This window comes from Nicotiana sylvestris, chromosome 5, assembly GCF_000393655.2.
Source record: "Nicotiana sylvestris chromosome 5, ASM39365v2, whole genome shotgun sequence".
NCBI classification, from domain to species: domain Eukaryota; kingdom Viridiplantae; phylum Streptophyta; class Magnoliopsida; order Solanales; family Solanaceae; genus Nicotiana; species Nicotiana sylvestris.
The window spans coordinates 145471850-145488058 of NC_091061.1; the positions used below are offsets into that span (position 1 = coordinate 145471850).

The 16209-nt window shown below is 40.6% G+C and overlaps 2 protein-coding genes across 2 annotated transcripts; both read right to left on the minus strand.

The window, feature by feature from the left end:
• Positions 1–4156: 4156 nt before the first annotated feature.
• LOC138869446 (uncharacterized) lies at positions 4157–6215 on the minus strand. The gene is made up of 4 exons (XM_070147065.1): positions 5882–6215; positions 4824–5287; positions 4619–4757; positions 4157–4509 (listed from the first exon to the last, which is right to left on the minus strand). Exons 1-4 carry the CDS (start codon positions 6213–6215, stop codon positions 4157–4159), a joined length of 1290 nt encoding a protein of 429 aa, XP_070003166.1.
• A 2817-nt stretch (positions 6216–9032) lies between these two features.
• Positions 9033–15953, minus strand: LOC138869447 (uncharacterized). Its single transcript, XM_070147066.1, has 6 exons — positions 15706–15953; positions 11521–13333; positions 11082–11436; positions 10761–10764; positions 9747–9822; positions 9033–9596 (listed from the first exon to the last, which is right to left on the minus strand). The coding sequence occupies exons 1-6, from the start codon at positions 15951–15953 to the stop codon at positions 9033–9035; spliced, it is 3060 nt and encodes a 1019-aa protein (XP_070003167.1).
• Between the last annotated feature and the right edge of the window lie 256 nt (positions 15954–16209).

A 16209-nucleotide genomic window follows, 5' to 3' on the forward strand; every position in this document is an offset into this window, starting at 1 on the left:
CTTAGGATTTCGCCTAGACAAACATTCAAGGCAAGTTGTAGACTTATTGGCACGTGACTTAGACTTGCAAATAAAAACCTCACCTCACAAGCTATTGGATTACTAAAGAGAACAGAGTTGGGCGCCCACAACAACTTTAGCTAAGATTAAGCAACACAAATAGTTTCTAAAAACCACTCGATGATTGTTAAGTCAACACAAGAGTCTAAAGGTCGCAACTATCACCATCATTTACAAATCAATTTTTTTTAACCATAAGGTCAAAGGTAAGTGTGTTAGGCCCAAGTGAAGCTTTGCCTGAGGCACTATTATTCACTAGCTACTATTTACAAAAAAACGAAAAGAAAACAAACTCAAACTCTTAAGAAGGTTGTCATGTCATCCATCATCGGGAAGAGCCGCTCGGTTTACACAAACTCCACATTTGGAAAGAATCGTGGCATTAAGAAAACCAAAGTCTTATTAATTACGAAAACTTGTAAAAATAAGAAGCTACGAACTGAAAAAGAAGCTACTAAATGAACTAAGAAGCTATGTTATTAAGGAAAATTACAAAAGAAGTTACGAAGTAAACTATGGAAAGTAAACTGAATATGTACAATAGGAGATTGAGACGAATACATATAAGAGGGAATGAATATATACATGGAAAAGTAACTTTATATACATACTGAAAATAAATGGTAACGTTATAGCGAAGAAAAAAATAACTAAAAGTGAAAAATAAATGGTAAAGTTATATACATACCAAAAGTGCAAAATAACAATAAAGAAAAATTAGTATCATAATTACAATCCAATTATCAAATCATCAAAATAGGACCACCCCCAAATAAAAACTAGAATTGCCCTTAATGCTAATAGCAAAAATAAGATCAAAAAGAGGTTAGAGAGTAAAGAAAATTCCCTATGGGTCCTCTGTCTGCATGGGGTCCTGTGGCTGGGTCCCTGGATCACCTCCCTCGGGGTCCTGTGGCTGGTCTGAGGCACCTCCCTCAGGGTCCTATGGCTCAATCTCCAAGTCATCAACCTGGGGAATCAGTTTCCTCCTCCTAGGCTCTCCATCAGCCTCCTCTCCGGTATCTGCTCTGCCTGAGCTGCTGGAATTTGGTCCTGTAATAATAACTCCAATGGTAGGTCGCCAGCTGATTTCATCTTTCCACTTCTCCTTTCAACAGCTTCACTGATTCCTTTTAGGCCCGAGTCTTTTTCAGCTTCTTCATCTACTTGCTCAGCTCCTTAATTGCTTTACTTAGATCTGCTAAAGCATCCATGATGAGCTTTTGTTTTTCCAGAAGCTTCTTCTGGTTGTCCAAAAGCTCCTTGAGAGATTCCTCCACTGAAGCTGGCACCTGGGGTTGTGCGGGAACTGACTGGGCTGCCACTGAGTTGGATAGTACAGACAGCTTTGATGTTGCTGCTTACATCTAATTATTGATGCTAGAGAGAGACTGGTTCAGCCTATGTGCAGTCAAAGGGTATGCTGATGAGGAGAGCACTAAGGAAGGCATGGAAGTAAATAGTCCTGAGGAAGGATCTGGTATGGTAGTGGGAGGCTCAGAATCAGTGACCACCACTGTTGGCTCTTCATACTAGCCAGTAGAAGTAGTAGCTTTGCCCTTGGATTTGGGGTTGCCTAGACCCTGAAGGATGTACCATGAGAAGGGCATCTTGGGTTTTACCTTGATATCAAAATCCTTTTTCTCAACCTCATGATCCTCTAAGTACATGGTAAGGAAGTTTGGAAAGGGGTAGGATCTCTCACCCTTGTTGACCACTCTGGTAATTACCCTGGACATGATATTTCCAACATTGATTGGGTACCCCGCCATAATGGACGCCACTATAATCGCCTGGGAAACCGGCATGTCACTGTCATGAGTAGTGGGTTCTAATCTGCTGCACACAAATGTGTCCCAACCCTTTGCCTCGAAGTTTAGGGTGTTCTTCTAGATAAGGACCCCATATGTCAACCAAGCTAGAGTAGTACTCGGTAAAGAAAGTATTGATACCAACCACGGGCGGGCCGCCTCATCCATGGCCACCTTCTCTAAGTACAATGACTCATCTTCATCATTGAAACCAATATAGTCATTCAGAGTCTTCCCATCAAACTTGATCTTCAGAGTCCGCACCTTAGTCACAAATGTGCCTTTTTTGATGTGTGCGACATTTGGCATAAAATTCCTTAACTAGATGCTCATTAACATCCAGTAGGCCGCTTGTGAAGTGTTTCCAACCAACTCTTTCATCAAATTGCTGCTTCACATTGGGGTTGCGGGGCAGAAGATCCCGCTCTATAAATTGACGCTCATATATGAGTGACCTCTAAGGCCACCACTCCCTGAATTTTTGGTAGGCTTGCTCACTGACAAATCTCTGTTGCCACACCTTCGGGTTTCTTGTTCTTGACAACCCTCCAGTCTGGGTGTCACCCCCTCTCTCGTCATCTGGTGTCTCAGCATCTACATCAATGGGCTCCGGTCTATGTGGGAGTCAGTATGAGAGGCTGATGTTGAAGACTCACTACTCTCTACTGAGCCATCAAACGACTCAGAAGAAGCAGGAGAAGTAGGAGAAGTTGGGGGTGTAGGCACATCTCTCAATCGAAATCTCTCTGGTAGTCTGGTACATGAGTGGGCCCGGAATCATCCTCTGAAGCCTCCCGGGAGGGCACTCCCCTCGGAGTGGGATGCTGCTCTATTTGCAGCTTTGATATCTTTCCGTATTTTCCCAATAGATTTCTGCACTGCTAGGGGTAACTTGATTTGTCCTCGTCCTCTACCTCGGGAGGACTCTGCTTTCCCTTTTTATTTGTCATTGCCACCGTTTGTTTTAACCATTGTCTACATACATAGTCAGTGAAAGCTCATTAGTATTGGTGTTAGAAGAAGCAGTAAAGAAAACCAGATGAACAATTGATAGTGGTTTAACAACTTTCAGAACTGCTGACAGCGTATAAAAAGGTGCGACCGAGGAATGAATTTCGCTAAAAGCGAAAAAAGGGGTGCGGCCGCGGAGGCATGGGGATCAGACAACCCATCCTCTGATTCTACAGAGCCGCTGACTGCGGAATCTTAGGCGCGGCCGCAAAAGTTGCACTGCTGTCCGCGGAAAAACAACCGCGGCCGCGGACCCATTATGTGTACTTCTCTTAACATTTGTGCCGCTAACCGCGGAAAATGCAGCGCGGTCGCGTAAAGCGGGCCGCTGTTAGCAGAATTTGTCACTGCTGACCGCGGTATTCAAGACATCCAAACTTTGACTTTTCTCATGAACACTGACCGCGGAAAAACATCTGCGACCGCGGAATTCAAAAAAATAAATGAGTAACCTAGAGTTCAATTTTTCTTGCCATTAGCGGATATCTCATACATTATTGACCCCAACTAGGTATTAACTAATTATCCCTAACTATTTAATCATAATTAGTTAACACTAATGAACCCTAATTAAAAATTAAAAGAAAAAAAAAAGAAGAAGAAGTAAAAACTAACAAATAAAAGAAAAACAAGTATAAATTAAAGAACAATTATGAAATGAAATTACCAGTTGTGTGATGAGTGACGAGAATGGACTTTAATTATTGTGTTTGTGCGGATTAGGGCTTGGGTGAAAAGTAAAAATGAAGCTTGAGAGTTCAGAGATCGAAAAGGTAAAAAGGTCTCAGGACCTTCTATTTATACAAATTACCTGGGACCAACCGAACCTACCTGGAGCGGCTGCGGAATTTCACCGCAGTCCACACTTTGGACTTACAGACGAGCTACTTGCTTAACACTTCTGCTGAGAGCGGAAAATGGGGCGCGGGCGCGGAAAGGCACCGCTGACCGTGAAAAATCCTCCACGAACGCGGATGAAACTTCAGAGAAGTCTCATTTTAGACTTTTCAAGCCTGCGTTTGCTACCAAATTATGCCTCCACGAACTGGCCACTGCTAACCGTGAAAAATGGAGTGCTACCAGCGGTCCAACTACAAACTTGTCAAATTTTTCCAGCTTTGTCCTACACTGTATCAAACATTCCTACACATCTCACAACCAGTTAGTCCAAAACAAATCCTATACTAAGAAGAAAATCAAAAAGAAGAAAACACATGGGTTACCTCCCAAAAAGCTCCTGATTAACGTCGCGGCACGACACAGGTTACCATCAATCATTTGAGATAGATCATTGCCACCACGTGGCTGTCATCAAACTTGCCAAGATAATGCTTCACTATGTGCCCATTAACTGTGAAGATTTCACCATTTTTGTTTTTCAAATCAAGAGCACCAAACGAAGTTACATGTACCACCTCAAAAGGACCACTCCATTTTGAATTGAGCTTTCCCAGAAACAGTCGTAATTGGGAGTTGAATAAGAGAACCAAGTCACCTTCCTTGAATTCTTTGCTACGGGCATACTTGTCATGTATGTACTTCATCTTGTCCTTATACAAGGACGAGCTGGAATAGGCATGAAACTGGAACTCATCAAGCTCATTGAGTTGCTCTACCCGGAGATTCGCTGCAATATCCAATTCAAGATAACTTTTTCAAAGCCCATATGGCATTGTGCTCTAACTCAACCGGAAGATGGCATGCTTTCCAAAATACCAACCGGTACGGAGACATACCAATTGGAGTCTTGTAAGCAATCCTGTAAGCCCACAAAGCATCATCCAGTTTCTTTGACCAGTTAATCCTATTTGCATTGATAGTTTTTGACAATATGCTCTTTATCTCTCTGTTGGAGACCTCAACTTGCCCACTAGCCTGAGGATGGTAAGGAGTTGAAACCTTGTGATTGACACCATACTTTGCAAGAAAAGTGTCAAATGCCTTATTGTAGAAATGAGAACCCCCATCACTGATGATTGCTCTAGGAGTGCCAAACCGAGTAAAGATATTCTTCTTGAAAAAATCCACCACACTCCGGGCCTTGTTGTTGGGTAAATCCATGGCCTCAACCCACTTGGAAACATAATAAACGGCCACCAGAATGTACGTGTTGCCACATGAACTCACAAAAGGCCCCATGATGTCAATGCCCCAAACATCAAATATGTCAACCTCAAGAATAGTGGTGAGAGGCATTTCATCCTTCTTTGAAATTCCAACAGCTCTCTGAAACTCATCACATCTCTTCACTAGCTCACCCGCATCCTTGTACAATGTAGGCCAATAAAAACCATAGCTAAGCACTTTTGAAGCTGTCCTTACCCCACCATGGTGACCACCGTAGGGAGAGGAGTGACCACCGTAGGGAGAGGAATGACAAGCATCAAGAATACTTATTTGCTCCTCTTTCGAAACACATCTCCAGATCATACCATCATTACAAATTTTGAACAAATAAGGCTCATCCCACTAGTAGTCCAAGCTACCCCGTAAAAGCTTCTTCCTTTAGTTAGAAGAGAGCTCACACGGAACAATGACGGTCACAAGAAAGTTGGCAACATCCGCGAACCAAGGCATGCTATTCACAGATACGAAGAGGAGTTGCTCATTAGGAAATGAATCATTAATTTTGAGGCCATCAAGGGGCCTCCCCTCCTCCTCCAAGTGGGACAAGTGGTCTGCCACTTGGTTTTTACTCCCTTTTTGATCAACAATTTCAAGGTCAAACTCTTGAAGCAATAGAACCCATCTCATCAACCTAGCTTTGGAATCCTTTTTTGTCATCAAGTAGCGGAGTGCTGCATGGTCAGTATGAACTATCACCTTGGCACCCATGATATAAAGCCTAAACTTCTCCATTGCAAACACAATTTCTAGCAACTCTTTTTCCGTCACCGTGTAATTTACTTGAGCATCATTCAATGTTTTGCTTGCATAATACACCGGGTGAAATATCTTGTTTACTCTTTGACCCAAGACCGCTCCTACCGTAACATCACTTGCATCACACATGAGCTCAAAAAGTAAGCTCCAATTGGGTGCGGTAATAATGGGGGTGGTTGTCAATTTGTACTCGAGAAGTTCAAAAGCTTTCATGCATTCATCATTAAACACGAACTTTGCATCCTTTTCCAATAATTTGCACAAAGGATTCACTACCTCAGAAAAACCTTTGATGAATCTTCGGTAGAACCCCGCATGCCCAAGAAAACTTCTAACCCCCTTGACTGAAGTAGGAGGAGGAAGCTTTGAAATCACTTCAATTTTTGCCTTGTCCACCTCAATACCGTTCTTTGAGATCTTATGGCTGAGAACAATGCCCTCCTCTACCATAAAGTGGCATTTTTCCCATTTAAGCACTAGATTTGTCTCCTCAAATCATGCCAACACTTTGTCAAGATTACCCAAGCATTCTTCAAAAGAGTCACCCACAACACTGAAATCATCCATGAACACTTCCAAGAAGTCTTCCACCATGTAGGTAAATATAGCCATCATACACCGCTGAAAGGTAGTAGGTGCATTACACAAACCAAATGGCATCCTAGAAAATGCAAAGGTACCATACGGACATGTGAAGGTGGTTTTCTCCTGATCTTTCGGAGCAATCAAAATCTGGTTGTAACTTGAGTACCCATCCAAAAGGCAGTAGAAGGCACGCCCAGCAAGTCTATCCATCATCTGGTCAAGAAAGGGCAATGGAAAATGATCTTTGCGGGTCACTTTATTCAGCTTTCGATAGTCCATGCACACCCTCCATCCGGTGACAGTCCTGGTGGGAATCAACTCATTCTGCTCATTGGTGACCACAATCATACCACCCTTCTTCGGCACACATTGCACCGATGAAGTCCAAGAACTATTCGAGATGGGATACACAACCCCTGCATCTAGCCATTTGATCACCTCCTTTTTGACAACCTCTTGCATAGCCTCGTTCAGCCTCCTTTGATGTTCTACGGAGGGCTTGGAATCATCCTCAAGTATAATCTTGTTCATGCAAAAGGAGGGGCTTATTCCCCGAATATCAGCTAGAGTCCATCTAATTGCCTTTTTTCTTGTTTGGAGCACCTCCAGTATGGCATCTACCTGCACATTAGTAAGACAAGAAGAGAGAATAACATGTAAAGTTGAACTAGGACCCAAGAATTCATACCTGAGGTGTGAAGGAAAAGGCTTCAACTCCAAAATGGGAGGTTCCTCAATTGAGGACTTTGTTGGCGGAGTCTTTTGTTCTCAAGATCCAAAGAAAACTTACGGGGCTCATAAGAATAAGAATCCATTCCGTGCAAAGCATTGACACACTCCACCCTAACTTCATACTCATTCACATCAAGGTTCAACAATACCGCTTCTAAAGGCTCCTCCACATTGACCATGGCACTGGTATCATCAACTATCACCTCCGTGACAAGATCCACAAAAGATCAAACTTCAGTACTATTCGGCTACCTCATTGATTTGCACACATGAAAGACAACTTTTTTTTCACCCACCCGGAAGGTGAGCTCCCCTGCTTCCACATTAACCAATGCCTTCCCAGTTGCTAGGAAAGGCCTTCCCAATATTATAGGCACCTCGTAGTTGACTTCGCAGTCAAGAATCACAAAATCAGCAGGCAAAATAAACTTGTCCACCCAGACAAGCACATCATCAATAATACCAAGCGGCCTCTTCATCGTTCTATCCGCCATTTGCAATCTCATTGAAATAGGTCTCAATTGACCAATACCCAAAATTTTGAACATGGAGTAAGGCATCAAATTGATGTTTGCTCCCAAATCACACAATGCCTTTGCAAAATCTGCACTCCCAATGGTACATGGAATGGTAAAAGCGCCAGGATCTTCAAGCTTTAGAGCCATCGAGTGTACAATTGCACTTACTTGATGAGTCATTTTGATGGTCTCACAATCCATAGATCTCTTTTTAGTCACCAAGTCTTTCATAAACTTGGCATAACCCGGCATTTGCTCAAGAGCTTCCACCCAAAGGAACATTGATCGACAAGCTTTTCATTATCTCAATAAACTTCTTAAATTGGTTTTCATTCTTTTGCTTTGCAAGTCTGTGAGGGTAAGGTGGAGGAGGCCTTGGAAAAGGAGCCTTATCCTTGGGCACTACCATTTCTGGCATGTCTATCACGTGTTTCCTAGATGGGTTCATGTCATTTCGAGTCGCCACCTCATTATCATGAATATCAATTCCCACATCCACATTCAAATTTTCTTCACTCACTTGCTCATCAACTATAGGAACATCATCATCTTGTACTTCAACCTCATCACTCACTACTTCTTTTTGCTAGGAGGTATTCACTTCACCACCTCTACCGCTTCTTGTGATTACCGCAATTGCATGCCCGGTATTGTTCCCAACCTTTGGATTTAATACCGTATTACTAGGTAGAGCCCCTTTAGGGCGAGTATTCAAAGATTGCGAAATCTGTCCAAGTTGAACCTCCAAGTTTCGGATTGAAGTATTATGGGATGCCAATTGGGCATTAGAGTTGGCATTCTTTTTCATCATTTGTTCAAACATCATCTCGATCCTTCCCATCTCATTGTTTGACGAGCTAGGACCTTGGGATGGAAATGGAGGTGGGTTGTTTGGTTGTTGATACATCGGCGGTCTTTGAAAGCCTTGCCCCCGATTCCCTTGATTGTTATTATTCCAACCCCCTTAGTTGTTGTTTCCTCCCTAATTGTTGTTGTTGCTACTCCAGTTGCCATGGTTGTTCTGGTTACCCCAATTCTAATTGTTGTTCCCCCAGTTGTTATTTCCATGTTGGTTTTGATTCCCCCAGTTTCCTTGGGATCTCCATTGTTGTTGTTGGTTTGGATCATTGCCCCTTCGTCCTTGGTAATTGTTCACGTACTGGACTTTTTCACTTTGCTCATCATACCCATCATCTTGGTTGAAACCACTACTACATTGCTCATATTGATCTGGATCTCCTTGACTTTGTTGACCTCTTTGTCGCCTCTTGTTAACCAACATGTTTACACCTTCCATAGCATTTACTTGTCTCGGCGCTTGAACTTGCTACAATTGAGCTTTAGCCAACTGGTTCATTGTTATAGTTAACTTTGCTATTGTCTGGCCATGGTCGTGGAGCTCTTCGTGCAGGTGAATAACAGTGGGATCACCCTATGGCATATTAGCTCGACTTTGCCAAGCTGAGGAAGTATCAGCCATCTCATCAAGAATATCACAGGCCTCATCATAAGACAGTTTCATAAAATTACCCCCTGCTAACTGGTTTACCACACATTGATTGGTTGTGTTTATACCCCAATAAAATGTCTGTTGAATCATTACTTCAGTCATATCATTGTTGGGGCATTCTTTGACCATAGTTCTATATCTATCCCAGATTTCATGAAGGGGCTCATTCGGTTCATGTTTGAATGCTAAGATTTCATCCCTCAATGCAGCCATATGTCCCGGTAAGAAAAACTTGGCTATAAACTTATCGGCCAACTCATCCCACGTAGTGATAGAATGATTGGGGAATCTTTCTAGCCAGTCCAAAGCTTTCCCTCTAAGTGAGAAAGGGAACAATCTCAGTCTCAATGCATCCTCCAACACATTAGTTTGTTTGCTTCCCCAGCAGGTATCCACAAAGCCCTTTAGATGTTTATATGCATTCTGATGGGGAGCACCTGTAAAGTACCCTCGTTGCTCCAATAAAGTCAACATCACATTTGTAATCTGGAAATTGCCCACCCGAATCCGAGGTGGGACAATTGCACTTGCGTACCCTTCATTTGGAAGCACCCGAGGAGCCACTCTTGGAGGAGCTGGGGGAGGATTATCATTGCCCTAGTGGCCTCTTCTTTGAGCTTGAGGTACTAGAGGTACCTCATCTTCACCAGTATCATCTACATCTTCCCCTAGGATAGCATTTCCAATAGGATCATTGTTTTCCATGTTGTACCTAAAACGATTAACTCATACAAGTTAGTAAAACAGAAGGAAAGAAAAACAAGACACAAAACTAGTCAGATAGATAGCCAAAATCGTTTAGCTCCCCGGTAATGGTGCCAAAAAGTGATTGGCTCCAACCCTGTACACTATCGAATGGCAAGAGTGGTCGATGCAGCTTTTACCCGGAAGGTTGGGATCGATCCACAGAGAGCTAATATTAGTTTGGAATTAGGTTTCTATCCAATGTTTTAAAAGGCGGGGGCGTGAGGTGAGGCGTTTTACCTAACACGGGACGAGGCGTAAGCCCCGAAACATGGGGCGTAAATCCATGGATATTTAATTTATAATTAATAAAATAAACTTAAAATTATTTTTAAATCTAAAAATTACATAATTCTTTTAGAAAATTCATACAAATCAAAAAAAATAAAGAATTATTTATAATTAAATTAACTAACAATAAAAAATATACTAAAAAATGAGATACATCTTAACAATAAGTCAATAATGTTCTAACCCAAATAACAATCCATATTCCAAACAAGATAAGCAAAAAGCGTCGATCATTTGTCAGAAAAAAATGAAATAAAATCAAACTAGTTCATGGCAATGATCTGAAGTTTGAACTATAAAGACAAACATTATAGATGCCTTTAGAATATATATTTTAAAATATGAGAGAGGTTAATTTTCTAGAAGTTTAACAGTAAAGAATATTTAGTGCAAACAAAAGAATTTGGTCAGAGATACATTGGTATCATTGTTAAGAGCACAAATGGCACTCATCTTCCACAAAAAGCAGAAATGCACAAAAACTATATCATCTCTCATGTCTCAATAGTAGCTTTGTAATTATATTTCTATGTGCAAAGTGCATCTCTAAACACTCAGCAAGACTTCATAACCCTCTTTGATTGAAGTCACAAAAGTTGTTGCTCCTCCATATACATGCCTGCAAAACATATTTCATATTAAGAAAATAAAGAGTTTAGTGAGAGCTAACATTGTCTAGCTTCAAAGTTTAAATCCACTTGCCTCTGATTAGAGCAGTTTTGTCAAAAAGTTTCAACAGTCAAAGTCTAATCAATCGCTATAAAAAATGAGGTCGTCGTCCATTTCATCATTAATCTCCACATCTTCTAATCCTTCCTCACTCTCAAGTAGCACTGATTTTTCTTTATGTAGATCAAAAGGAAAAAGGCAAAAAAATTTAAGTATTTAACATAACTTCATAAAGTACTAGTAAATAGTAGTACACTACACACTCACCTGAAGCCTTATGTTTTTTGTTTGATGGACTTAATTCACTTGTATCTCTTAAACTACCAACATCAATGATAGATTCATATGTAAGGTCATTTTCATATGCAGTAGGTGGCACCATTCTAATGACATCAACATCAAATAAATTCTCTTCATCAAGCCAAGAAGGATCTTCAGGAAGCACGGGATCTTCTTTTTCAGTTATCCATTCATCATCAGAATCAATTTCATCAACTAGAATCGGATCGACATTTTGCATTTTTCTTTTGATGCTCCTTTCTCTTAATCTAGCATTGTATCTGACATAAACTAGAGAATTTAATCTATGATGCTCAAGTCTATTTCGCTTCTTGGTATGAATCTAGCAAATATTAGAAAACCAAAAATAAGCTATTATAAAAACAAAAATGCAATAGTAGAAGTTCTGGAAAAGCATAACTCTTACCGACTCGAAGGTACTCCAATTTCTTTCACAACCCGAGGAGCTACATGTGAGATTCAAGACACGAATCGCAAATTTTGTCAACTCTGGAGTTCTACCTCCAAAATGTATCCACCAATCTGTCGGAGATCGTACTTTCTTAGAATCCATAGCTAACTGACTTCCAAAATCCCCTCTCAAGTGGTCATATGAATCTAACTGAACATCCACTTTAAATCTCTCTTCATAACCCAACATTCTTTCCATACATTGGAACAAACCTTGTTTGATTTCATAATTATTAGAAAACCTTTCATCAAATCGCAACCGAGGATTCAAATAGTATCCAGCAGCATGAAGTGGACGATGAAGTTGGTTATTCCATCTATCATCAATTCTCTTCCAAATGGGACCATACTTTTTTTGGTTGGATCCACAATTTATAGCTATCTTTTCCTTAGATCTGTTCATCAAATCATACATATATCCCATGCATGGTTTTTCCTCTGAATCTACTTCTCTCAAAACCCTCACTAAAGGTGTAACACTCTTTACATAATAAGCAATATAAAGCCAGAAGTTCTGATCAAACAAAATTGTGGCTCTTGTTTTCACCCCCTCGTGTTTCTTAGCCCAAGTAGATTTATTCCAAGCTTCAGAAGAAAACATAGATCTAAGGGCTTGTTTTTGGTTTTGAATGCTTTGAAGCGTGAGATATGCTGTAGCAAAGCGAGTGACAGCAGGACGCAGTAACTCATGATTATCTGTAAATGACCTCATCAAATCTAATACCCAAGTATGCCCATAAATAAATCTCACCACTTCTTTTGCCTTTTTAAGTATTTTTTGATGAAGTGTCAACTTTCCTATATCTTCTAACAAGAGATCAATACAATGTGCAGCACATGGAGTCCAATAAATATGAGATCGAGTTTCCATTATTCTGTTTCCAACATTCACAAAATTAGAACCAGTATCAGTAATTATTTGAACAACATTTTCTTCTCCAACTTCATCGATAATTTTATTTAAATGCAATGCAAGCATTTCACCACTTTTAATAGAGTCAGAGGCATCAATAGATCTCAAAAAGAAAGTACCGGCTAGACTATCAATCAAAAAGTTAATAAAACATCTACTTTTTCCATCTGTCCAACTATCAGACATAATTGAACAACCATATTGCTTCCAAGATTTCTTGTGTTCATATAACATCTTATTAATGTTTGTAACCTCATATTTTAATATCCAAGTTCTCAATTCATGCATGGAAGGAGGCACAAAACCCAGTCCATAATTTGCAACTCTTTCAAACATTGGTAAATAATATGGGTCATTTGCAACATTAAAAGGTATACCACTTGAAAAGAAGAACCTACCGATTCGTTGACAAACTTCTTTCCTCTCTTCTTTTTTCCATTTGGAGTTTAAAGTAGCTTGCCTTGTTTGTGCACTAACATAATCATCAATTGGACCTCTTGCCTTTGGATGTGAATTCGGCATACTTGGAGAAGTACCATATTCATTGCCCATACCACTTCCAGATGCAACGGATCGCATTTCTTGCAAAGTAGTATTCCGCAAGGTTTTAACTTTTTGAAGCTTTAGTAATGCTTTCTTGCATTCATCGGCCACTTCATCTGGCATTGTAGGACAAAGATTTATTCCTTTATGGGTGCATGCTAAGTGTTGCTTCAGTCTGTTGATGGTGCCACTACATCGTTGATTACAAAACTTACATCGAAAGAAGTTTTCATCTGGATTCACGATTGTATATTTCCAAGCAAAATCTTTTTTGCTCACTGTATTTCCCTCTTCATCCATTGTCAACAATGACCTGCCAATATAAAGTTTATAGTTACTTGCAAGTTTTAGTAATGAAAGAGTTATAGTTAATAACTTACTACTCTATAGTCTATATTTTTTAATTATCCATCAATCACTTAAATTTATTACTTCTAAAGAAAGGGAATAAATAATTTTAAAACTCGTTGATTTTAGTATTTGCATATAGCTTCTTCTTCTGGTGAGGCAAATCAATCTTTCTATAAGATATATTGACTAAATAGGATTGATCTTTTATACAAGAGTCCATATTAGGTTGAAGATTCTGTAAAATATAGAAATAAACATATGCATTAGTTAAAAGGGAAAAACATTAAGCTTGACAATAGTTCCTTTGTCCTTTCCTTAATAGTTCGTTACTATTTTTCAAGAAGAAAGTCAGAAACTACAAGTGCATGTTGATAATCACACAATAAACATACAAAATGCAGAAATTTTTAAAATATAGCAACAGCAAGAAACAAAAACCAAAAGTAGCAAAAGACACCTATTATAATTTTCGGAGTTAGAGTGATTAGTGAAGTAAAAAGCTCCAGCAGTTGAGGAGAAAGCTCAAGGTTCTATCATATATGGAGTATGACTGTGGAGTGTGGACGATTCTTCACTGTAGAACAAGGTTAGGGCTTTTTTTTAATAGGGTGGGGATAGATTTGGGGTAAAACGAAAAAGGGTTTAAAAAATATAAGGGCAATTGTCAAAATTATCCTTCAATTGGTTAAGTTCCATCATGCGTGTGTCTTGGTTCTAAGGCGAGTCTTGCGCCTAAGCGTGCACCTCATCTCTTGGGGCATGCACCCAAAGGATCTGCGCCTCTCACTAATGCCCAGATGCGTTTTATGTGCGCCCCGCCCCGATTCGCGCCCCGGGACTCGCCCCATAAACGCCCCTAAAAACATTGTTTCTATCTAATATAGCTATGTGTGATGTTCTTAATTTCACTTTCAATCATGCTTTGTTTTGGTTGCTATTCTACTTTTAATACTAATGAAGAATGAAATTAAGCTAAATATGATATTTTTGTAAGGGTTTTCTTAATTGGTAAAAAGGCACTAGGGAAGTGACTTACACCTAGGTCCATCTAACGGGGTCTAAAACGTAGTGTAGACTTGTTATAATTGGGATTATGATATAACCATTGCACATAATTACCCACTCTATACCTCTCGATAGTTTGAGTGACTTTGCCCTAATTGGTTTTCTCAAGCCCAATTGGGTGTTTAAACAATGGAAGCAAAACTGGCTCAAGTCGGGTATTACTATCTCTAAGTTTAACCCTTTAATTGGGGCTATCAATCTCTTGAATGAACCCCAATTCCTTGTTAGCTTGAATTTCCTAGACTTAGTCTCTCTTTCTCAAGAAGAGCCTAAGTCAAAAAGGCACAAATCAGTGTTTGCAACCACCAATTCAACAATTAAAGCATGATTCAAGCTAAATATCATTGACCCATAAATATTTAAGCCCTAAAATTGAGGATCCATTAAATACCCACATTAGGATTGGGCCACAACCCTAGCTAATGGGCTTAGCTACTCATAATCAAAGAAGAAATCAAAGGTAGAGATAAAATATAAGCCATAAAAAGTAATTACAAGAGTAAAATCTAAGATTAATTGCTAAAGATGTTCTAAAATTACTCTAAAAGGCTAAAATGGTTGTTCACATTCTCTACAAAATAACATATGCCCTAAAAATCTGAAAAAGAACTATTTATACACAGCTAAATTTTTCGAACAAAATTGCCCCTACAGAGATTCCGCTGACAGTGGAAAATAGGTCGTCTCAGCGTTATGACTTCCGCAGCCGCACAAAAGCAAGCGTGGACCGTGGTTCTTCTCTTCTGAGCTGGGTTCTGAACTTGAGTCCACTGGGAGCGAAAAATCATCCGCCTCAGCGCTCCTTCAACCGCGGCCGTGAAATATGATCGTGGACCGCGCCTTTTAATTTGAGCTCCAAACTTTAGTTCTCTGATTCTTCATTCCGCTGAGGGCAAGAAATGGACCGCAGCCGCGCCAGATAGTTCAGCTACCGTGCAATTTTACCGCGGGCAGCGGTGACTGTTAAGCGTAATTGTTGACTCTCTGAACCTGGTTACCGCTGAGAGCGTAGTTAAGACCGCCTCAAAGGTGAGACCTCCGCGTCCGCTTCTATTTCTTCGTTGTCAGCGCCCTTTTGACTCAGCTTTGAAGTTGTGCAGGTTTCACTCCTTTATGAGCTGGTTATGACATTGTTGTCTTTTTTTGACAAAACACTACAAACAAGCACAATAAGCTAGCTTTCGGGAATACTTGCACACACATTAATCCAAAACCTAAGCAAAAAAGAGTATAAAATAGGCTAGAATCCCTAGTTTTCAATAGGTAGACCCTGGATCAAATAGCACTGAAGCATCCCTACTGCAGACGGAAATAATACATGCGATAACGACATCTGAAGCCAATGCATCTAGTCTGGTCGGAAAAGCATAGAATTTGGCTGGAGCGCCGGCTGGCTGGCCTCCACCTGACTGAATAGTAGCTGGCTGACCTCTCCCTGTCTGGCCTCCACCTCTAGGACGGCCCCTACCAGCCTGTCCCCCGCCTCTGGGCAGCTGGACAGTCGGTGCTGTAATCATGGGCTGCTGACTCTACTACACTGTCTTGCCCCGAAGTCTGGGGCAGGTCCTCTTTATGTGACCCGGATCTCCACACTCGTTAACCTCTCGGCACCATAGACTGCTGTCCTGAAGTCTGGCCCTGATGGCCTGAATACCCAGTAGAGGAACTCTAAATACCTAGTGGGCGGTATGAACTCTCCGGTATAGCACTAAAGTGGGAGCTGGAGGAACCCTGGGGACCTGAATACCCACTGGAAGAACCCTGGATGGCTGG